Consider the following 25731-nt stretch of genomic DNA (forward strand, 5'->3'; position numbering starts at 1 on the left):
GTAACATAGATTCAATATAAAAGTAGAGATCGCGTTTGAATTTGTGGTGGGAGAAGCAACATTGAGACCACCAAAATTTTGTATTCAAACTATAGCAAATTCTGCTTCGGACGCTGGGACAGTGTCAATATAAAGGATACGATCGAAGGAATTGCGAGCTAAGGGAAAATGATAACGACCATTCGAAGAATAAAGTAAAAATCTCGCCTTGAAATATCGAAAGGTAAAACAACGACCTGCAGAGCCGTGGAACGAACAGTGGAAAATAATATCGACGCGAGGAAAGAAAAATTGTAACGAGACGTTGACGTATACGGAAACGATGTTTCGAGCGAAGAAATCGAAACAAGTCGACGCTTAATTCGGATCGCTTGTCTTCGTTCGTTTCTCCTTAGCGCGTAATTTCGATATTGCAAACGCGACGCTAATCGCGACTGTAAAAGCATTCTGGAAAAACAGCGCGGAGGGGGTGGCAGGGATTCGAAAGGAACGAATTCGTTGAAATTGTTTCGAGATCGAGGTCATTACTTGCTGCAGCTCCGACTTGGTCGCTTTTTTCCGCCAGTAGTTTTGCACGGATCGTCGAAGGGTCTGCGATTTCAAGCCGTAGAGGAGCCCGTTGATGGGTGGAGAGCAAGCGAGCAGAAGTGAGGCCAACGAAGCCAGCTTCGGGTGATCGTGGAGGTGTGGTTGATTGCCGACGCCGCAAACCTCCCAAAGGATGAGGCCGCAATACGGGAAATAAAGCAAGTACAGAGAACCGACCAGCTGCATTACCTAAAAATGCAACATTATTCGTTGCTGAATCGCCGAACGAAACTACTCGAATCGCTTCCAGATACCGATACGTTCGCCCGGGCGAGACAATCGCGACACGAATTAACGAGAATATCAAAATTCATTCTTAATTGACTCGAAAAAAATAACGAGATCGCCAGAGTAACACTTTGGATGAGATCGAAGAGGGATTTCGGTGTTCGAAACGTCTCTCGTTACGAATCAGTCTCCGAACGACCATAGTGATCCGTATCGAAAGTATCGAAGTCGTTCGCGACGAGAAACGATCCCGAGAAAAGTAACGCGCGTTCGTTTCGTGAAACGTTCGTAATTATCGGCTCTCGCGTTCACGAGTTACATCGTTGAAAAGGAAACGATCGCTGCGACTGAACTGAATCATCATCGCCGTCTCTTCGGACAACGTCCATCGATTCGTTGAAAAATTGAGTCTCCGAACGCGATTCGAAAGCCGGTGTTTTCAATCAAACCGATCGATTTGAAACCGACGGATCAACGTGCTCGCTCGATCCGCGATAATTAAAGATTCGATTTCACGCTATCGGCGAAGCGGAGAATGCTTCCAAAATCGTGATTTGTTCAAGGAATATTAGCGATATCGACAAACGAATTCTGCTCGTCGATCGACGATTCGATTTTTTTATCGATGAAAACGAACCGATCGGTTGGTGTTATTTTTCGAAAGTTCGTCGCGTATAGTTCGGGAACAAATAAATATTTATACGCGAGAAACGAAATACGCTCTAAATCAAGACCGATAGCGTTTGTAACGTGTCGGTATGCGTTCCCGCGAACATGTTTGCGATAAACAGACGGAAAAATATCGGGCCGTGCAAATATTTGAGGAACAATACGCTCGGTTGTAACATTCAAAGTATCGTAAACATTCCAACAAAAGCAACAGGTATACATCAAACGCGCGACAAACATGTTTATATATCTCGAGCGCGTCGAAATGATTTTCGCTGTTTCTTTGTCACGTGAATGCCGGCTAATGGCCATTGTCGCAACGCGAGTTTTCCCGTTTCGAGATCGACGAAAAGCCCGTACGCGTTCGGAGGTGAACGTGAACTCGATGTTCGATTCCGCCGCGAACATTTTCAAGTACAAAGTCACCCGCGGTAGCGTAAACAATTTCCGAAACGAGCGCGAATGGCTGGTCGAACACAGTGGTATACTTTCCAGGAGGGAAGCAAAGTCAACAACGTCGACTTTCTTTCCGCGAAGTGGAAGTTGGTCTCTCCACGAGGAAACCAAAATCAAAAATATCCTTTCCGCGAGGAAAGTGGAGCCGAAATCGTTCATTCCGTAAGGAAAACAAAGTGAAAAATATTCTCTCCTCGTGGAAAGGAAAGTCGCTAACTTTCTCGTCGTTCGATTGCCCAAGAGTGACACGATTTTATCGCTGACAGAGAGCTCGAAACAACCGCGAACGAGACGATAAAGATCCTCTCGCGTTCTTTCGTCCCCGGAATCGGTTTTCCTCGCGGAGAGACCGAGCGTTCATGGTTAACCGTACAAAAGGATCGCGCGAAAGTATCGATGTTCGCGGTTTTCGAGCGTGGAACGAGCGCTCGCTCCTCGCGCAGGAATTACGCGAAGGGAAAAGTGGCTTCGCTCGGTGAGAGTCACGCGAAGTGAGAATTATGCCGGTCGAAATTACGCGAGCTGGAAATGTACAAACCGTGCTGGCCGCGCTGTGAAAGCGGGGCGGGCTGACGGCAGAGGGCGCCGTGACAGTCGGGACGAAAAACGGATTCCGTTGATGGGTGATGGTCACCTGAGCGCTCAAGGTAACCTCGTAAATTGCGCTGGCGATGCGGTGTCGGTGATAACGCGCGATCCCGAGCACGCGCAAATTGCAGACGGTGACGAGCACGGCGGGTAGCGCCAGCCCCAGGATCGCGTAGACTGCCCCGTAAAGCACCGCAGCTAGGCCCCACGAGGCGTTTCCAAAATCCGGCACGCAACAGCCCAGCCCTGGACTGTATCTGCGTAACAGTAAGCGGCCAAATGAGAATTTCACGGTGTGGCGACTCGACGCCAGGTGTTCCAATTCATCGCGACGAGCAATGGATCCTAGAATTTTTAAGAAGGTGGTCGTCGAACGAGAACATCGAACACCGACGTAAACGCAGGACTCTCGAAAATCTAGAGATCTGTGTTTGGTCGGTGATTTAAAAAGAAAAAAAAAAGAAAAGTCACCGAGCGATTATCGGTTACAAAAGATAACGAACCGCTTGCAGGCATCGTCGCTGTAAACTTCGTTGCCACTCTCCGTCGCGTTTGCAAATATCTTATCATTTCTGGAAAAGAAAAAAAAGAAAAAAAAGAAAGAAACGGACGCTTCTCGGCGATGAAAGTATACAGAAGCTCGAATCGTTTTAATCTTTCCGAGTCATCATTTACGCTTAAACCTTGAAGTGTTTGAAAGCTCTTTTTCTCTCTCTCTCTCTCTCTCTCTCTCTCTCTCGTGCTTATTCTACGTAGAAACTTTAGACGGTAGTCGAGAAACGTTATTTTGAGCAGAGTTTAATTAATTGCAGTTTCGACACGGTGAAAGGATTCAACGGAAATGAAATCCTGTAAGCGGGTGAAAGCGGACCGAACTTGTTCGTTGATAAAGGAACCGGACTATTTAACCGGGATAATAACCAAAGTTCTCGGTTTCTCCTTTCGTTTCCACCGAGAGGAAAAAATGATTATCGATTCTTCGTAATTCGCGCGCTCGTTCTCGCGATAAGAAGACCCCTGCCGCGACTCGCGCCGAAAACGTACTACAATCGTCTCGCGATACGCCCCGAGACTCGACCGTGTTATAAATAGAAGAAAAAGAAAAAAAAGAGAAACGTGTAACCCACCTGTACGGTGGAACCAGACCCCAGAAAGGCAACACGCACAAAAGCAGAGCTCCTGTCCAAGATGCGGCCAGACCAACCGCCACTCGTCGCGGCGAGACCAATGCAGCGTAGTGCAATGGCGCGGCGATCGCGTAATACCTGCACAGAACAGTCGCATTTAAGTACGAACGCGACATCGAGCGACGGAAAGTTCGGAGACTGGTATCGGGTCTCGAGAGTCTTTTAATAAACCGCGCCCGAAACGATTACTTCGCGAACCATCGGCCCGGAATCGGTGGTAATGCAATATGCGCGCGTGAATAATGAAAAAGTGACGGGTGAAAGAGGAACGAAACAGAGCGAGAAGGTCGTGACACTAACCGAGAGGAAACGCGACCGTTTAAATCCACGGATAACCCGTGAATAAAATATTCCGTTCGTTCGGCTCGAAATCAGGACCAACGATATTTCCAGACGATGGAATACCACCGGTGGTGCTGCATTTTTATCCAGGGCTTCCGCTCACGTACCTGGCCTTTCGATGCTCCCCAAACAGCAAATATTCATTATTCGGGTAAACCTAGCAGCAATCGACCGGCTAAGGAAATTGGGAGACCGCATCGCGTTCGTGAAACTTTCGTACTTGGACGGGATCCACGTTTGCTCTTTAACTCGTTTCATTAGGTTGTTGAACGAGTATTCCACAACCCTCGCAGCCACTCCGTGATCGACACCTTTGATAACATTGATCCAGGAGAGTTCGAATTTACCTTTTTACGCCCAACGAAACTCGATAGTTCGATACGTTCAAACTTTTTCTTGCGCGGCGATACGGCCGCGAGGTTTTCTGTATTTTTTTCATTTTTATTTTTATTTTTCACGCAAATACCTCTACCTCGTTCGATTCGCTCGTAAGGGACCGTTATTGGGGCGTTTGGCTCGAAACAACTGGTCCTCTCTCGTTCAGGTAGGATCCTGAATCTTCAATTGCTGTAAAGTTTCTCATTGGATCGGTTCCGGCGTCGGAGTTTAACGAACATTTCCCATTAGGGATATGATCCTCGAAACGTTTACCCTACACTTATTGCACGTCCGCCATTTTATCCCATTATCGACATCAGACGCCGATACACGGTGTCTCGTATTCATTGTCGAACGAACGCGAGGGAACCTCGTGACGCTACCACGTTCGCGCGTTTCTCAAGGGTGATTTGGAAGACACGTTCGCGCCCCTTTCTCGTTCCTCCGTGGCGGCTGATAGGAACGACGGAACCGACGCGATCTGTCGGAGGGTCTCAGATTGAATCGAAGATCTCGCCTCGGTTGACGACCAAACCGATATCCACTGAATACGGACAAGTCGCTATTGCATCTCGCGTTGAAAGGCTCGGGTTTCGGCTTTGTGCTGCGTAAGGCCACGGTCCCGTTCAACGTCCGCCTTGGATCGAACCCGATTTTTATATCACGTATTCCGCGAGATAAAGCACCACCCGATCCGTCGGATTACCGACTTTCTGCTCCGGATGATCGAAGTCCATTTTGGATACAAATCGTGCGAAACTTCCACTGAAAATTCCACACCACACCGATTAAACGTTAGGGAACGTTTTCCGCGTATCGGAGCTTTCTTTTATTTTACCGAAGCGTTCGGTTAAAGAATGCTTTGAAATTCTCTGAATGAAATTTGTGGTTATAACGAGAAGACTAAGGAAATATAAGGACACCTATTTTAATATTATAGAAAAACAATATATTATCGGAACGCGATCGGGTGAAAAAAGATCCGAGGAATGCACTACCATTGCGAGATTAAGAACAAACTATGCCACGTTTAGTAGTAATTTTATTCGACGTTGTATCATCCGGCAATTTTAAGAGTGTCCCCGATGGGAGTGGCTCGAGCGAGTAGGCGTGGCCAAGACCATCCACCTAGGTCTGTAGTCTAATTATTGTCTGACGTTTGAGACTGTTTCAGTAGGGAGAGATTATTCGGGATTGACAAGGACTGTCGACGAACGATGTCTACAGAGACATTCGATAGGAGAAGGGGGTTGGAACAGAGGCTAGCCCCCCGGGGATCTTATTTAGATTGTCGGATAATACAAGTTTCGAACAGTATGCCAATGAAGCGCACTAAACAGGCCAACGGTACATTCGGAATAGTGTGTCACGCGTAATGTGACACCGGTCTATAGTTTATTTATTTATTTGCGCGGACGTAACGTAGGGAATTGGCACGCGTATGGTCTCTCACGAGGATCGGCGAACGTGTTAAGAGTATCGAGTGACTCGAATACAATATTGCGCAGAGTGTCCTGTTTCGATCCTTAAATGGATGTAATTCGTACATACCTTGGAAGTTGAAAGGGATCGAAGGTGTCATTAGAATTTCATGGAGATAAATTGGTAGGCGAAGGCGACAGGGACGACGCGTCAAGGTTAAATTTTTATTCCGCAAAGTGCCCCCGTCCCTTTTTAAAACGAGCTCGAACCAGAGGTCATTCAAGGCCACGCGTATACTGGGTGGGCGGAGAAGAAACGCGATACGAATTAAAAAGATGCGATTTCGTGCCTCGAAACAAGTCGATAGGGTAGAATTAATTTTCTCGCTTCTTCTTCGAGAAAAAATTATTTCGATCCTGGCGCATTCCTCGGGTCCGTTTTGACCCATTTCTTGCAGTACCGGTAGTTATTTCTGTTTCTGTAGATCTTCCTCCGGTATTAAAATTATTATAGTAAACACGATTAAACGGTTCGATATTTTCATAGTCCTCTCACTATACCATAAAGTTACAAATACGATTTCTATTATATATTAGGTTGTTCGGAGTCATTTCGTTCTTTTCGGTAAAAATGAAACACGGTTTTTTTAGAGTATGTGTAAACATTTTATTAAATTATATATTCTCCATTTTGGAAAACGAAATCACTTTCCGAACAACCCAATATATTTTTTACCCAAAGATTTGAAGCGTATAGCCGCACGAACGAACGCTTCGAGATTAATATCTTTGCACGTGTCGTTAATAACCATCAATTTCCATCGATAGAGCACGATGGGTATATTTCCCAAAATATAGTATTCCGTAACAATGACCGTTTCAGCGTCTCATCGACGCACCGTGCAATTTAACTTAATCACCTATAGGTACGTTTTCTGTATGTAAACGTTGCGTGACGGTATCACGGTGTGAAATAATTGGGCGATTCGCACCGCGGAAATTATGCTCCCCGTGGGACAGTGGAAAAAAAGCAGAGTTGTGTACAGAGCCATTCATCTGCTTTGTTGATGGTACTGCTGCGTCGGTGACGTTCGGCTCGCTAAAGTACACTCTTGAAACGACGAGCCAATAAAATCTCGTTTTATACAATCGATGGGGAAACAGTGATGGTTCCGATCGCTCGCAGTCCTTAACTCGCTCTTCATTTCGAACAACTTTTTCGACCGACTCGATGGAATAGCTTCGAGCACGCATTTTACAACCGATTAAACGATATTTTCTCCTCGAATAATTTCCATACGAAATACCGTTTAATAATTATCGAACCTTCTACCGACGGAATAGAAACCGCTTATTTATTAAAGCAATCTACGCGAAAACTGGAGGCACTCTGACTCCGTTTCGTCGTTGATCTTTGCGGAAGATTAGAATTTTAATTTAACGCCTACTGATTAATTTTGTATCGATTACGGAATAAGAAACTCCCCGAAGAAAGCTACCCCTTCGAAAACGAACCGCTCCGACGAAATATTTCGTAAAAATCTTCCGAAAGCGATATCGTTGATTTTACCACCCGTTTCACGGTCAATCTTGCATCGATTGAGCGACTCGCGAAGTCTGGGAGAAATTATTTTTCTTCGGGGATCGAATTAACCATTCTACCGGTTACGTAACGAGTATCGAACCGTACCGAAGAAGAGTCAAGAGAAGCCTCGACGTCGACGAAAAGTTCACGGTAGAAATATTAGCTTGTTCGTAAAGTGATTTCGTTTTCCAAAATGGAGAATGTACAATTCAGTGAAATGTTTGTACGCTCTGAAAAAATCGTGTCACATTTTCACCGAAAAAAGAAAAAACGAAATCACTTTTCGAAGAATTCAATGTTTCGCGATCGAAAGAAATATCCAGAGACTCACCTGTCGCAGTTCAGCCCGGTGACGGTCCAGAGGGCGACCGGATGTAAGAGAGCTAAAAGGAAACCGTGGAGCACGCACCAGGTGCCGGCGATGGGCCAGGAGCCAGTGGTAAAGATCAGTAATATCAGGCACACAGCCGCCTCCACCGCGCCCAAGTGTGTCAACAACAAAGTATTGGCTGTTTGTTGCTGCTGCGTCTGTGGACATCACGGCAATACCGCGGTTAACTCGTTAACTCGAGACTTTTCTCCCCCCTCGACGTCAGAAGTTCTCCGCTCGGTAACTGCGAACTTAATCTCCAGCCGGAGTCTCGTAATTTACACGTTTCGCCGTTTGCGAGCGATTCGTCGTTACTTCTCTCAATTTGCGAGCAAAAAACGCTCGGCGCTCGCAACAAAATATTTGCTCCTTCTTTCCGATCCAAGTCGGCCAACTACGAACCGGCGCTGTTAAAGAGGATTCCTTAACGCAGAACTCGGAACTCGTTTACCGATCGCTTCTAACCCGGTGTATACTCTCTCGAGTGTTACTATCATTGAGAAAACGAGGATTTTGTTTTACACGTTTATCTCGATAGACGTATGGAGTGTTTCTTTGTGATGATTTTACAAATACGAACGAAGAATATATAATTGTAGAATGTATAACAAGGATAATCTTTTATCCTGTTCGATAGAATTCTATCCCATTGGTAAATATTACGAATAAATCGCTGTATAGACTTTTTATTCGTCGATCATTAAGAAAATGAGGATTTTGTTTTACTCGTTTATCTAGATAGACGATATGGAGTGTTTCTTACTTTGGGATGATTTTACAAATACGAACGAAGAATATATAATTGTAGAATGTATAACGAGGATAATCTTTTATCCTGTTCGATAGAATTCTATCCGATTGGTAAATGTTGCTAACAAATCGCTGTACAGATTTTTGATTCGTCATTTATCGGTCGGGTAAAATTCTCTGTAACGTTTGCAAATTGTCAGAAGAGTCGAAGGGTGGATGGTCGAACGGTAAAAATATTTGTAGAAAATCGTTGAAAACGAGGTCCGTTATCGACGCGCGAAAATAAGGAACAGCTTCGATCAAGTGTCGTGGAAATGATTCCTCCCCGAGCGAATAATGCCCAGGAGCACCGTTTCGAAACAACAACGCTCGTTTCGTCCGCGTCGAAAGAAAAATTGTACAAGGAAGGTTCCGATACAATCACATTTACGGAAAAGCAACGCGCGGCTCGTCTAACGACGAGCTTCGCAAAGCCCCGGAACGCATTCTACGCGACCCAGTTTCGCGGCTGTCATTCAGTGTCTCGGCCTTCGATATTATATCGAAAAGCTCGCGATCTTTTCTAACCGGCACACAGCTTCGTTGTTCGAACTGCTCATGGCAAGCTGAAACGGTTTCGCGTAAAAGCGTGTGGCTATTTCCAGGGGTGGTGGCCACTTTCCTTTCCGCGAGTTTCATTTCTCGTTCAAGAAATGTGTCATGCTTGCGAAAGGAGTGGCTCCCTTACACGAGCGAAACCGTTTTAAAAGGCGGGATTACCGCGATCGGAAAAATCGTGCCGGGCTGAATCCCGCGAACCCGCTCGCCAAATCCCTTTAACCCCGTATTAATTTCTCCGACGTGGATTGAAAAAGACCGTGCAATAAAAAAGCTTTAGAAAATTCAACTGTAAGAGGATCAAGTTGGAGATATATAGATATATATATCGTCTTTCTCAGCCATTCGTTTCTACAAAGGTGACCATTTAATTTACTTCGATCGATCTACGTCCGAAAGGTTTTTCGTCGGGTATTTATTTCGAAAAGGTGCGGTGTGTGTTTTCCAATTTTATAAATTAACACTGAGAACGATGTCGGCACTGTACTGAACAGGGGAGTTGCTCTTACGACGGTGTTCGATAATTGTGAAAAATTAATATTTCCATCGGTCGTCGATCGGATGGTTCCGTCGTTTCGCATCCGATCGACGACCGATGGAAATATTAATTTTTCACAATTATCGAACACCGTCGTAAGAGCAACTCTCCTGTACAGTACAATGGCGATATCATTCTCAGAGTTAATTTATAAAATTGGAAAACATACCGCACCTTTTCGAAATAAATACCCAACGAAAAACGTTTCGGACGTAGATGGATCGAAGTACTAATTTCTCACAATTATCGAATACCATCGCGAAAACGACTCCTGCGTACGGTACAGCGGTACAACCGGAGTGCAGAGGATTAAGAACACCGATTGCAAGCTTTCGATTCGGAACACCTTCCACTGTGCGATTCGTTCGCGATCGGTTAGGGTCTTTTCGGTCACGACGATCGCGATTAGCCTCGACATCAACCGCTCCGTTGTGTACCCTCTGTCGTCGGGGAACACGGCTATCGAGGAAGACCGATAGCCTATTGAATTATTCGTGCAACGTCAGTGATCCATTGTCTTCGTGTAACCATCCCCCTCGATGGCCTTGTGACGCGCGATCCATACCCGAGGGATCGTCGGATCGCGATGGAGTTTCCGAGTATTCACCTGTTTGCCCAGCCCGAGGACCACGAGGAGAACGTAACCGTTGAAAAGAAGACCCAGAGCAGAAACGAGGACGAGAGGCACGCCAAAGGCCCAAGGGACCATTCCTCTTTTTCCCGCGTGTTTTTGTCGTCGTCGAAGATTCTGGATCCAGGATTGGTTAGCGGGCTCCGAGCTCGATCCACTCGTGAGATGTTCAGGTGAGCCTACCGGCGGTATCGATCCTCTGGCACGCGATCCACGGCGTCACGACGGCGGATACACCTGAAACATCTGCCACGCGACGCAATTCCGGTCAGCACTTCGAAATTAACCGCTGAATCGCTTCAACGCGTTCGCTAGCTACCTCATGCATACGCGAATGACATTAACGTTTCGATTACCGTGTCGAAAACAATCGTTACAAAGGATATAGTCCACACGAGCTTAGCAAAGACTCTGAAGTTTGTTGTCTCGATTTTTTAACGTTTTGATTACTGTATCCATAACAATCGTTGCAAAGAATGTAGTCCAGACGAGCTTAGCAAAGCTTGTTGACTAAATTTTTTAATATTTCGATTACCGTATCGAAAACAATCGTTACAAAGAATATATTCCAGAGGAGCTTAGTAAAGACTCTGAAGCTTGTTTTCTCAATTTTTTAACGTATCGATTACTGTATGGAAAACAATCGTTACAAAGAATATATTCCAGACGAGCTTAGTAAATACTCTGAAGCATGTCTCGATTTTTTAACGTTTCGATTACCATATCGAAAACAATTGTTACGAAGAGTACAGTCCAGACGAGCTTAGTAAATACTTTGAAGCTTGTCTCGATTTTTTATCGACGTTGTTTCTCAAAGAACGCTTGCTCAAAGTAATTATTGTAACGAGAATAAAGTAAACGAGAATAAGGGAGACTAGTCTCGATTTTCGGTTCGTTTCTTTCTGCAGTTAATTCAACTTTTAACCACCGTAATTGAATCGGTAGTTTCTTGCTCACGTATTTCTACACATTAATTCCAATTCCAACTCGACGTTCGAAGATCAAATTTATTTATCGATAACGGATGATTTCTCGCAAAAATATCGCGAACTAAGAAAAGATGCTTCTCGGTTAAGGGGATCGTGCAGAAAGTAAATGGCATTCTCGAAATAAGAAAGAGCTAAAATAATAATTGGAAATAATACACGATCCAGAAATCCTTGCTTCTCTCGGAAATAAAACGTCTCCCGAGATAGGGCAGGGTTTCGTGTTTTCGAGTCTTCCCCGCCCGTGGAATCGCCTCGTTGTCGATTGTGGTGGTCGAATCGATGTCGATTCGAGAAACGGGACATTTCGAAGGAATCTCCCGCAGTGCCACGACGGGTTTTACAACTTTTACTGCTTCGTCGGGCGGTGATATTGATTCATAAAGGAGGCATCGGTTTGGTCAAGGCCGTTACATCAGGACACGAAAGGTCGGCCATCGTTGAGGCGAGGTTCACCACCAAATATATCAATTAACGACGCCTGTTACCGCAGAGATATATTGAATAATACATCGGTTATTATAGAAACGTGTATAGTTACGTTCTGTTTCCGATTAACATGGAATATCGTGCGCCGATTCCGATCATTGGTTCCGTTCAAGTGTGTTATAAATATTGATTCGGTTCGAGCATTGCGTATTACGGTACGATTCTATACCAATTTCCACGATAATCCCGCGATATTCTTAATTTGAACGATAGGGGTAAACGAAGAAGTGTTAGGTTGTTCGGAAAGTAATTTCGTTTTCTTGTTTTTTTTTTTTTTGTGAAAATGAAACACGATTTTTTTTTTTTGAAGTGTACAAACATTTGATTAAATTATATACTCTCCATTTTGGAGAACGAAATGACTTTCCGGAACAACCAATAGAAATTGGATCGTGAAATTTTTCAAGAGACTCGATGTCTCGATAAATTCGTATCGTAGAAGATTCCAATCGGTGTAAGTTGGATCGAAAACAACGATCTCGGTCCCCGGCGATTCAGAATCCGTAAGGGAAGTTATTGTTTTCCGCCTCTTTTGTCCGTAGGGAGCGTCCAACTCGAAAGTGAACTTTAAAAATTCAATCGACCGAAAATAACTCCCGATGTCTCGCGCGAACTAAGATCTATGATCGCGAACGCTCGTTTCTTCGGACCGTGCGATGTTCAATCTCATTTTCCCATTTTAAATTAACTTTTGAGAAATGTTCTCCGAAAGTCGCGACGTCGAACGAGAAAAGCAGGGAACAGGTCCCTTATAGAATTTACCCGTAGCTAATAAAATACAGTATCCGTAAGTCGTGTACCGAGCAAGGTGAAAAGTAACTTAATAATATTTACATTTAACGACCCTAATGGACTCCAAATGGGATCCACGAGCAACAGTCTGGTAAGAACCTTTAGGGTTTAGACGAACGAGCCCCGACGCCTCGCAACCTTGTTTCTGTCAAAACAATAACACCGAGTTCCTAAATAGCATAATACGTACAAGCACACTCGATGAATAATAAGTACCACGAGTGGAAATTGCAACTGACGGCTCAAGGTAGTGCAAATAGTGACTAATACGCTAATGGGTGACATGATTGATGTCCAACAGTGACAAACCTTCTAAGTGAATATTGTCGCTACACTTCGTACATTGCGAACTATTACGACCGGAGAGTTTCAGAATTCCCACAAACAGGCATTACGATAGAATCATCCACTCTTATCCAAATGAAGTACTTTGTCTCTTTCGAGATGTGCGCTTTCGTTCTTCCAGCTTTCATTTTACATTCAAGCGCCATAATACACTCCTGTATCTTAACAAGAATACGAAGCGTCCCGTTTCTACGGATGATCGTTTACGAATATTTTTATTCGAAGTTAGATCCGTGAAATCGTTTTAATTTTCGAAGAAGTAACCGAGGAGGTGGGGTCAGGTTCGATCACGGTCCGATTACGTTTAATTGGTGGCTCTGGCCACTCCCCTGGCGGTGATTTACGCCCAGAGAGCAACCGACTTTTAAGATACGAAGGGTGGGGGTAATGCAGCGGTGACCTCGAGCGGCCAATTGATTTTGCCCCCGAATACGACGAAATAAAACGGCCAACTCGGAGAGGTGAGTCCTGATTTCGGCGGATCTTCTTGTCGAATTTCGCGCAACAATGGCACGCATCTCGTCCGTGTACATTGTTTTCTGGATCACAAGCAGCCAACCAACAGCGTAATTTGGTTACGCTGCCATTCAGCCAGTTCCATTATCGGCTATTAAGCGCGTTTCAATACCGAGACAATTCGCGGGTTTCGCGAGTATTGTCTGTTTTAGTCATTCGATTCCGTGTTTCAGCAATCTCGAAATTTAATATATTCTACCGCCCGTAGAAAGCTCGGTAAGGATGTCGAACAGTCCGCGCGCGATATTGTATGTTTCCGACACGAGTTCTCCCGCTCCCGTTACAAAGAGACCCTTCTTGCTAATGGCAGGATAATTGTATCAATATTATTATTAATCTGGTTATTACCAGAACGCATTGTCGCGTTAACAACTGAAAGGCTTAGACCTTTCGACGAGAATCTTCGAGGCATCGATCTTCGTCAATTTTCTTCCCCGAAGCAAGGAAGAAACTTGTTTAATTGGACAAGAGGGAAAGTAATATACTGGAAAAATTAGCATCGGCTGTTAATCCTTGAAGATTTGAACGCGTATTTCCATAATAATTCTGAAAGTTTCTCGTAAGTTAGAAAGCATCCCTCGAGATAGTTCTATTCGATAGATTTCATTTTCTTAGCGATAGTCTCTTTTCCTACACCGATATTAAAGCTTCGATGAAACGTCGGCTCTGATAATTCTATCGATTCGTAAAAATCAAGTTATATTCAAAATAATAATAGTGATTTTTAAAAATTAAAAACAAAGTGTAAACAATTGCACACTCGTGGATTGATTAAATCGAACGACAATTATTTCGTTCGCACTCTTTCGTTCGTGTGCACGCTCGATCGTTCGTCGAGTTTCGTATACGTGTGCGTGTACGTTCGTCGAGGTTGACGTTAAGAGCTCATTAATAGAGCGCGGCAAGGGGCGAATAGTCTAGCGAAATTCTAAACGTCGGATTTTCCGTGAAAATTTCAAGTACGTATTTCCCTGGGAAACGCCTGGTCGCTCCGGTGAGAATCGCGATTTTCATGCAAACGAGCCGCGCAGAAAAGAGGTATCCGCGACGTTTTAATGGGCCGACGTTTTACGTTTTCGATGTTCGCGGTGGTAAGGTAACTCGAAGGTCTACCGAAAGGTGTTTCGCCAACGAAAAGGCAATTAAAAGAGTTTTACGATCCCGTCGCGTTTTCCAATTAAGCGGCCCTTTCGACTCAGCACTTCAAGAATTAAACGATAAGATTCGCAGCTACGGGAGATTGCACACATTGTGCGCTCCCTTTGCAAATTTCCTCGAGCGAGGCAAATTAAAGGAACGAGATTTCCATGAAATTAACCGTGTGTACGGTATGCAAAGTGCACCGTGGTACCGCGGTGAGCTCGTCTCGTTTCTATTGACGGAAGACCGTTATTGTATCCCTCCGAGTATAAATGTCTTCCACCGGTATCGAGGTCCGTGTCGAATCGAATGGCGTCGTCGGCTCGAATCTCGTCGAACGTCTCGGTATCGATGCGTTTCCATCGAAACGTTTCGCGATCGGTATTTCGTGTAATTTTCAATAACGATTTTACTTTCCAAGGAAAGTGACCCGGTCCGTTTGTATAATTACATTTTCACTCTCGTATGCAATGACTTCGGAAGCATTAAAGCAGCTCCCGCCGTGCGTGGCGAAACGATAAAAATTCGTTCCTCGACGACTCGCCTCAAAAGTTGCCGTTCGTTCGCGGAATAATTAAATTCCCCGTGTTAATTGGGAAAGAAACTTTTTCAAAGCAAGCAACGACTTACTATTTTTAATATTCAACCTCTCGACACGGTCCAAGGATATAACAGTTATTGCACCGTTTCCAACGAATTTCACAGCGTTTCGAGTTATCGAATCACCTAACACGATACCAGTGGAAACGAACAATTCTTTTTTCCATCTTCGAGCGAACATTCGGAGTTCCTTCTTACGAGGAAAATTATGGACTGTGTTACGTCGGAGGAGCTTTATTTCACGACACAATTTGCGATCGATCGTAGAGCTTTTTTCAACGAATTTCTTGGCCGAAGTTCAAGGCTCCTGTCACAAGTGTCGCAGCAACGAACGTTACCATTTTTGTACCGCGTATTTTTACGATCGAAAGAGACCAAAAAAATAAATTCGAATAATCACCGGACGAGAAGTAACTTCCATCGTGTCGTTGTTTCTACGAACGCTTCAACAGAACGATAAGAAGGAATCTCGTAACGTACTCGTGTTTAATCGGCGCGAAACTCGAGCTAGGGTTAGTCTCGAGCTAAGATTTATCGAGCATCGAGCTTGTAAACTTGTAACGGACGAAAAATGTATTTTCCAAAATATTTACCACCGGTCGCAAACACCGAATCGGAAGAAAATCGAGTTTCCACGTTACTCGCGACTCGTTCCGTTTATTACGAAGATTTCTCGACTTCCTTTCAATCGTCGCGTCTATTTCCGGGGTATTCCCGCCACCTATACTCCATCGTAGGCGTGCATTGTTCTCGTCGTTTCGAAACGCGGAACACGCTGTTTATTACCTGGAATTGTTACACAACTGGAACGAATTTACGACAAACACACCGGATCGCTCGATCTTCGCCATAGAATCGTCGGTGTGTTTTCGTGCTATCAAAAGTTCTTGGCAATTGCGGGGGCAACGTCGCCAGTATCGAATCGTTTTCAATTTGTCGAGATGCAAACGTTGACTACGAAAGACAAACGAAAGTGCGGGGAAACGGTGCGCGATGCCCATTGAAAGTTTTCTCATCGATGTTCCTTCTTCGCCGACGGGATACCACATCGGGAACAACGCGCCCGGAATAGTGGATTTTCGTGGCGTAGGAAACCAATGAAAAGCTACACCGAGTAACGCTTTCTGGCCTCGAATTCGCCCACGTTAGGTTTCCGTCTGTTTGCATCCGACGAACAACGGTGCACGCCGACCAAACTTCGAAAATAATACGATCCGTCGAAAAGGTTCGAACCGAGATCCGTGGTTTCCGCGTTTGGGCCTTTCGAAACGGTGGCAAACCGTAAAAACTATTTACGTTACGTTTGTGTCAAGTTCTCGCGTTCGAAGTTCCTTTGTCAGGAATTGAAACAACACGACGAAATATTACGAATGGAAAGTGAAGATAAATGGTACCTTTATCCGTGTATTTTCCTCTCTGGAATGATTAGACCGAATTAGGGAAACGGTTAAAAATGTATCGAGGAGACTGTACAGAGATTAGATACATTTAGTAAGTAGAGTCGATTTTGACAATTGAAAATAGATTTAACGGTGAGTGAAATATTCATTTGTTTCTGTTTCCCTGGACGTCTTCACCGAGATGTGTTTCTCCAAATTTAATTCAATTTTATAAGAATTTACGTTTAATAAAAATTCATTGTACGGGAAGAAGAAAGTTGTTAACGAGATAAGTGATTTTGAGATCGTTAGTCGCAGAGATTTCAAACTCGTGTTTAATCGCTTCACTTAATGGAACCACGCTAATTACACCGATCAGATGTTACTATGGGACCAGATCTCGAAGAATGTGCAAAGAGTCGTTCGATCAATATTTCACAAGATCGAGATGGAAATTTTAATTCTTATAATTTTGTAACGTCTCGAACGAAAAGGATTATTCAAAGCCACTTGAAAAACCGAAGAGTGTTTTCTGAATCTTTTATCCGACCACTAAAGCCACGAGCCGAGTCAACTGTAGTACTTAAGTATTTCACCGAAGAGTTTTACAAATGCGATGTATTTTCAAGAAATTACGAAAAAATTCGAGAGAGAAGAATAAAAGAAATATTTCTTTAAATTGAGAAAAATGGGGCACTGTACGTGTAAACAAGACACGTTGCACAAAGTGACTTTTGTCGCGATATTCATCGAACGGAAATGAGCGGAGGCAAATAATGGGATTATCTTCGGCGCTGGCGAATGATTAAAGGATTAATGTATTAACGATTATTCGCACGAGCGAGTTCATAGACAGTGCTAAATTAAACAATTCGCGATAACGCGTAACAATCTGTTCACAGATTTATCTGGAATATTAAATAATTACGTTGCGAGGTATTTAAATCGTCGTCACCGATTCGCGATCGTTTATTTCCTCGCGAAAATTCACGTTGACGTTTCTCTTTTCTCCGGGTCCGCTCGTGCATCGTAATTCTTCGCGTATTATTTTCGGTGGAGAAGTCGTACGGTTCAATTTGCGAAACGCGGAGAATCCTTCAAAAATGCAATTTCAGCGTACACGATATTAAAAGAAGCCACTGGATCGAAACAGCTTGACAAATGTCCCGCGTATTATTCTTTCCTACGTTGCGTGTAGACGAAACGAGTTTGAGATCTCGTTTAAGGAAATCGTTTCGCGTTAAATATGAAGAATTCACGTGTTAAAATCGAACACGACGGTGAAACTTTTCTCGAAAATTTCCCTCGACGGATTTCAAAACATTTCACATTCGATTTTCGTGCTCCAAAAACTACCATCGAATAATCGCGAGACACTTTGTTCCTCGTTCGCGCAAACTTCTCGAAAACTTTCCTAAACATCGAATCGAGAATTCTGCTTAACCCGTGAACGTTCTCGATAACTGAAAAGTATCAAATTCGTCGAAAATACCAACGTGTACACTCGAATGGCTCCCTTATCGATCTCGGTGAACGTTTTTCCGTCATTCCTCTCTCCCCATGCAAAGTGTTTCGCGCAACAAGTACCTAACGATAAATGACACTCGACTGGGATTTCAAGTATTCCAATAAGTCGAACCACTTCGGGGAAACTCACGTTCCGTTTGCGATAACATTTTCCGCTCAACTAACAAAGTAACCAACGTTCGATTTCAAGCAGCCATTCGTCTTGCTCGGTGCACGGACGAACGCCTTGGAAAAATCGCGGCCAAAGATCGATTTGGAAATATCTTGCCTTCGAAGTGTTCGAAACGTTCGAAAATTATGAAAAAGGAATTTAGAGTACGAAAACATGCGTGTGCAATCTCATCGAAAACTTTTGCAAATCTACGTCACTTGTTTCGGTATGAATTGATGTTTAAATCATCAGAATCGACCACGTCTTTGATAATTTATTTTACAAATCGAATCTAATCGTACGATAGAAACTACTACTGGATAATTGAAAAAAAAAATCATCATTTCATGCTACGATGAAAATCAAAAATTCATCCTCGATTTTCAGTTCGTTCGCTTTGATAGCGGAGTATCTTTATCCGTGAAATAGATTTATATACCCGGAGTAAATCTTTTTATCCGTTATTCCGTTGGCACAAGGATAACCAGATTACTCGAATCCTTCGAACGGTGGATAAGGACCAAGTATCTCCTATTCTATACTTGAGTAACGTTTCTCCATCGGACGGTGATGTTCGCCCCTAACTCGGGCACCGATTAAATCCTCGTTTCGGTTCACCTTGAATTCGCCTTAAAACGACAGGGGGTGATTAATAACGATCGGAGAAATATGAAAAAAAAAAGGAAGAGAACGGTCGTCGCGTGTATGAACGATGGGATTCTTGTACGATGTTAGCGGAGTACGGAAAGAAAAAAAAGAAAAAAAAAAAAAATACAGCAACCCCGATGAGGGTCGAGCCCGCATTATCGACAAACATACACGCGGCTCGCGTGATCGCTACCAAGGGGTGAGTTCGCGCAAGGAATCCCGGCTAATGCAACGAAACGAGCCGAACTTGTCGAACAATTTAAATCGATCCGCGGGATACGTGTCACGGGTAAATACGAAATTGCCGAAACGTCGATCGCGACCTAGAAATCAGTAACGAGAGGAAGGAAGGTTTCGACGAGCGATAGACCATCCCTCTGGAACTGCGAGCTTTCTTCGAGGGGTTTCGGGAATAAATTTCCATCGAATTCTCACAAAGCTTTCGCGGGCAAAAGGAAGAAATTGTAATACGAGTCGATCTACGTTTCGATTCGTGTAATTTCTTTTTTCTCTAACCTTGAGGCGATTTTCTTCTTTTTATTCTTTTTTTTCGTTTCACCCTTGTCTCGAAGTCTTTGAATGGAAAAAGTCCCGAACTACGAGACGGAGAACGCTACAACGAGAGAACCGAAGAAAGTATCTAGTCGTCTCTGTTGTGAGAGCTTTAATCGTGGAAAAGTTGGAGAAAAACACGAAAATGTTAAACTTGCGCGTTAAAAGTGTTAAATAATTTGTCGCGTTATTTGTCGCGTGTATTTTCGAAAAGAAAATTTCGTTACGGTGAAAATTCGTAATTTCGGTTTATATTCAGCGTTAAATTGCGCGTCGAAAGTCGCGAATAATTTTACCCATCGCGTGTATTTTTCGAAAGAGAAACTTCGTTATGGTAAGAAATTTCGTAATCTCGTTCGGTATTCTCGAATTTATCCCCGGGGTAACGTTGTCCACGATTCTTTCAAACCTTGACTAAAACTCGTTTCGACTCCGGTTTTAAACGAACCAGGTTCGTCAAAAATGATTTTCATTGGCTGACGGGGACACGCAAGATTCGCGTGGAAGTTATTCCGAGTTTTTACGACTTCTTCGCCCTCGTTGGATCGTCCCGCGTTTTCATTCCCAACAGGTAGTCCGAATATCTTCCGTTTTCGTGTCCACGAGTAAACGAGAATTATCCTTGGGACGGAGTAAAACAGAACTGGGTTAAATCGCCGAAACAGACGACGAAAGCTCGTGCACGGTACGGACAATTTTCCAAGGGGAACAAAAATGAAAATGTCGCGGTCTTTGGCTCGTACGAGCACGTAGGTGGCCTTCGATCTTCGCGATCTCGTTCCCATCCCTTCGTGGAACGAAACAGTGGCCTCGTCGTTGTTTCGTGAATCTTTTTGGTCAAACGATCATTGGAGATTTGGAAAACGTATCGAGTGAAACACCGGGGAAAAAGGGTCGAGGACCGTTATCGCAACCGAGCGTTCCGCGCGCGTGCGTTCGCTTGGAAAATATTCTCTCATCAACTTCTACGATATTAACCCTCAAAGCGATGCTTCGAAAAGTTGGAAGGAGGTCGAAAACCACGGCCAGACCGGAGCAACCTACCAGATAACCGACGTGTCGTCGTGCCACGGGGAACTTCTATCTGTTCACTCCGTGGTGTATCCTCGCGCTGAAAACGTTCGTGTAACAATCGAATTCGAGGCGCACTCTGTTACAAAGACTTGGTAGAATTGTGCAAAATGTAGGAAATCACCGTTTGAAAAACACCGGTGCGGAGGAACGGCGCCACGGTTATTTCGGGCCTTGGAAAAACAACTGTGACGCAATCGTTGCCAATATGGAGGTTCACCGGGCGAAAGTTCGTTATCGACGAGAGACGAAAATCGAGCGACACCGTTAATGCAGACCTATTGGACCTTTGACACGACAAAGGTCCACCGTGGTGGAATTGTTTCGACGAAAATTCGAAACTAAGGAAAACACTTAACGGAGTGCACCGATATACAATTTTCGAGAAATTTCACGGTGGCCGAGTACGTTGGCCAGCGCTTGAAATTTAGTAGAATGTAATTCTGGAAAAGGGTGAGTATCAATCGGAGTGCAAATAGAGTAAACGAGAGTGTCAATTTGTACCATTTAAGTATCTTGAACATTGTAATTACTATTACAGTGACTAGATATTATTGTTAGAGATTCTTTTGTATCCAGAGAATATTTTTACGATACACCATAAGCGTGCCATGTTCTCGATCCGTCCGTGACGCTACCGGCGCGATCGTTTCGTGGATTTTTCCAGACTTCCTTATTCGAATATTTTTCGAATAAAAATCACGGGAACGGTAGTTGGTATATTGTTTCACATCGAAGTCCCGCGATCGTGAAAAATACATCGCGGCACAGAGAGTGTATTACTTTACATTGAATTTTAACGTTTGTCGGATATCGTGAAAAGTTCATATTAAGCCTCCAATATATTATAGAAAATTAAATCCCATTGTCTGTGCGTGTACGCGCGCACACACACAGACACACACGCATCGCAAATTTTATTCGTTCGGCGCAATTTTATCCCAGGGGAGTAAAATAAGAACACCACACGGGACTACCCTTGGCTTTTTAAAACCGGAATTAAAAATCCAACTCGATTCGATATCGAACTTGAGATACGGCATACAAAGCGCATCGCGAAAGAAAGGAGAGACCCTTGAAACGCAACCTACCGTGGATAATGCCGCGAAGAAGTGTGCGGACGTGTCTCAAATATCCCTACTTAGAGCACGACGTGAAATTTCACAGTCACATTTCCCTGTCTGTTCAGCGGTGAGCGTTGTCCTCTCTACGTGGCCGCGCATGTTAATATCCGCATTGCAATTCCATCCAGGGAAGTAATTCATCCAGTGAATCGACACGGAACGAAGAATAGAGTTTAAACGATTGACGCGATCAAGAGGTGTCGCGAACGAGGCTGGAAAGAAAACGAATCGAAGGGACAAACTCGCGCGTTCGGTTAGGAGGTTAATATCTCGGCTCGAGGTATCGTTTAAAATCTCGTCCCACGCCCTTGTTCTCGTCCCGTGTAATCTCTCGCTATGAAATTTCGTCCCGTTGAAACGGTCACGTTGTACCAACAACGGTGAAATATCACCGCTTCCGGGATCCCCTCGAAGTTCTGGAGGGAATACCGAACCGTGGCCGGGTAATCGTGCTGCTTGAATTACGGACCAGACGCCACGAAACGGGGAACTTTCGGCGTTATTCTTGAGAGGTTCGCGCGTACACGTGCGCGCCCCATCGCCACGGGCACGGTTCCAGCCTCTTGTGAACCCGATAGACCGATTGGCCTGCATCTGTTGGCCACGCGACGCGAGGGAACCCATAACTTGGCCCACCCTCGGGGATTCTTCTATCGTTGAACCGTCTTCGGGAACCGTGTTCACCGGCCACGTGAAATTACTTTACGCGGGTTTCAACGTGCAGTACAATTATGTTTCCACTGTTGGAGATGCTAGCTCGTTGGATAGGTTTTATGAGCTTTTTCATTGTGAAAGAAATATTACGAGGCTTCGACTTTGAACAAATGTACGAACGAGTCGACAGATTTACACGAAACTGTAGTCTCATCGGTAGTACCAGCTTTAGAAATGTAAAACGACGAGTCTAATAGCTATATTTCTTATCAAACGATAGTATTACAACTATTAGTAGTACAACATATTGTTGCAAGTGGATTTTTTCAGATACATCTACCTCACTGATTATTGTAGAGTCGTAGGTTTGAAAAACAATAATAATTCCCATGGAAACTCTTGGACCTTTGGTGAAGCACCCAACGCGTCAAACTCGTCTTTAGTTGAGAGACAATTTTCATTTTTTTTATTCGTGTACAGTAGGTACGATTGTTTGACAATATTCGATAATATAATATTTCAGTGACAATTTTCCGGTACTGACGACCGGAATTCTTAAAATTAAATATGTTGAAAGTACCGTTTTAAAATAAGGCGAAATTCGAAATATTAACAGTTAAGGTATGCATGCGTTTCTACGCGGAGCGTGTCCTATCTCTCTGGTCTTAAATCTCGATTTTTTTGCAGTGAAATTCAAGTTCTTTTTCTTCCGAAGCTTGCAGTTTCTAAACACGTCGATACATTGTAAAAATTCACGCGCGCAACGATAACGATGTTCCTCTACTTTCCAAAAATTTTATTTTCGTTCGATTCCGATGTGAACGATTCCTAAATATCGGAATTCATTTCAACTCGAAGAGTAATTTATCCCCTCGAGTAACGTTGTCACATTTTTCGATCGGAGTTGCACGTATATATATCGTGTTTGTTTGTTACGTGCTAAACCGCGTTCATTAAATTCTTGCACCCTAAAATATCGAGAGATTGACGCTCTAGGAAAATAATAATGCTGATAATGAAAAGGTCAAGCGGGTTGTAAAATGTGATGGCGTGTTTGACATGTCTGACGTAAAGGATTCCAGGTTGAGGACGGCCAGACTTTTCGTCGCTGTCCGTTATCGAACGCCTCGTGAAACTTCCTCTCGAGTGAAAGGACAAAAAGCGGAAGAACCCGGATAATTGATCCGGAAACCACACGAGGTGGTTCGCTAGAAACAACTTACCCCCAGCCACTCTCGATTCTGTTCGAGTAAACTTTCGAGAGACCAACGTAGGGGTGATTTAAAGATTCACCGATTTCATTAATTCTTTAATTATTATTACGTAAAATCTTGTCAAATTTTTTTAACGTTTCAACTATTCTTTTCCCCGATAGAAAATATACGATCAAAATTTCGAACAAACTGGTTTTCGAATTATCCCCAGCCACTTTCGATTCTGTTCGAGAAAACTTTCGAGAGGCGAACGTAGGTTTTCATTTAAAGATTCACCGATTATTAATTCTTCAATTATTATTACATAAAATCTTGTCAAATATTTTTAACGTTTCAACCATTTTTTTTACCGATAGAAAATATACGATCAAAGTTTCGAATAAACAGGTTTTCGAATTATTCCCAGCCACTTTCGATTCTGTTCGAGTAAACTTTCGAGAGACCAACGTAGGGGTGATTTAAAGATTCACCGATTTCATTAATTCTTTAATTATTATTACGTAAAATCTTGTCAAATTTTTTTAACGTTTCAACTATTCTTTTCCCCGATAGAAAATATACGATCAAAATTTCGAACAAACTGGTTTTCGAATTATCCCCAGCCACTTTCGATTCTGTTCGAGAAAACTTTCGAGAGACCAACATAGGTTTTGATTTAAAGATTCACCGATTTCATTAATTCTTTAATTATTATTACATAAAATCTTGTCAAATATTTTTAACGTTTCAACCATTTTTTTCCCCGATAGAAAATATACTATCAAAGTTTCGAACGAACAGGTTTTCGAATTACAAAAATATGTGCAAATTATTTCGAACGAAGTAACGAGTGTGCGATTGCGAGATTACATTTGAACATGCGGGTAAAATCGAGGGTCGAGGCTGTAAAAAAAAATACATTAAAGAAAATTAGGTCCCAAATAATAAATTACGATTAACTTTTACAGCCCGGGCGCTGACAAACACTCTGCAGAAGTTTCTTTCGGTCGTTCATAATTTTGTAAATACGTTTCACAGACGTTTCACCGTATTTAAATCCAGAGATACACGGTTGAAAGTAATTCAAAAGTATCGTAAATTGCTACATAACGTATCGTATCAACATCGACGTTCAAATAGTTTCACGAAGCGTTAATTATTGACGTTATCGAACGTTCAACTCTACGAATAAAAAACATTATTTAGTCTTCCTCGATTAATACGTCGAACTCGTTAAATACTTTAAGCCGTGATGACCACTTTAAGGCTTAAATTTAATATTCCTCCGTACGTCACGATTCACAAAATATTCATTTCATTTAAAGGACTTCGTGCCACCCATAGAAATCCTATACGCTATTGAAAATATATCCCGGTAAGCGATGGATGCGCTGCCAATGATTTCCAAAGCACGTACTTGAACGTTCAAAATATTGATTTTCGTTAAAAATTGATGTCCCTTGGTAACGGTGGAACAACAAACGAATGAGCATATTATAATACCTGCCCGCACCGAATCGCCGATATCTCGTAATCGCGATGTCCGAACGAGGACTTTTCATTTTTTTTTTTTTCTACAACTCATCTCGTTTTCGAACGAACGACAAAAATTATAGGATTTTCGTCGAGGAATCCTTTCGACGTGCCGATGTTCCGCAGTGTGACTCCTCATTGAATATCGATGCTTCAAGGACCGTATCTAGATTGCAAAATGATGAGAAAATAAAATTTTAAACGAACACGCGTCGTCCAACCTTCGTGCTCCAAACTACAACTCGTTAAAAACGTTCAGACGATGCGCATACATCGAATGGGTGTCCATTATTTCGCTCTAAGTGTACCACGTTGGCACTTTATCACTTTAGATTGTGAAGTAATGGGGGAACGAGTAATTGTAGAATGCTTGACTTTATTAAAGGTGAAAAGGAAGCATTGCAACATTACGTCGCACCAAAAACGATCGATCGTTCACCACTACCCAGAAAACTATCCCCGCCATTTTACGACCGTGATTCCCGATAAATACATCGTGTTTTCGATTCGTCATAATTTTTTGAAAATAAACACCGAACATTCGATCCCGTCGTAATATTTTCCCTCGTATTCGTGGCCTAGATTTACTCCTTGATACTAATTATAAAAAAAAAAAAAACACCTCGTACACTTTATAAGTTACTTTAAACGAACGGCTCGCGAAAGATAATCAAACTTTTTCGCGCGATCGTTATACAGGGAA

General features: G+C 43.2%; 2 protein-coding genes across 8 annotated transcripts in view; one reads left to right on the forward strand and one right to left on the reverse strand.

Annotated features, from left to right (window-relative positions):
* Positions 1-25731, forward strand: part of LOC143154804 (phytanoyl-CoA dioxygenase, peroxisomal-like) — an 87392-nt gene that overhangs the window by 12780 nt on the left and 48881 nt on the right. The window lies entirely within an intron of this gene.
* LOC143154799 (uncharacterized) overlaps positions 1-25731 on the reverse strand; it is a 59970-nt gene that overhangs the window by 2623 nt on the left and 31616 nt on the right. Inside the window, exons 2-6 of the mRNA XM_076326776.1 lie at positions 10305-10574; positions 7774-7970; positions 3657-3794; positions 2480-2786; positions 529-777 (exon numbers count right to left, since the gene is read on the reverse strand). Of these exons, the coding sequence (XP_076182891.1) occupies positions 529-777; positions 2480-2786; positions 3657-3794; positions 7774-7970; positions 10305-10406 (993 nt within the window). The 5' untranslated portion in view covers positions 10407-10574. The remainder of the gene's footprint in view (positions 1-528; positions 778-2479; positions 2787-3656; positions 3795-7773; positions 7971-10304; positions 10575-25731) is intronic.

This window comes from Ptiloglossa arizonensis, chromosome 2, assembly GCF_051014685.1.
Source record: "Ptiloglossa arizonensis isolate GNS036 chromosome 2, iyPtiAriz1_principal, whole genome shotgun sequence".
NCBI classification, from domain to species: Eukaryota; Metazoa; Arthropoda; class Insecta; order Hymenoptera; family Colletidae; genus Ptiloglossa; species Ptiloglossa arizonensis.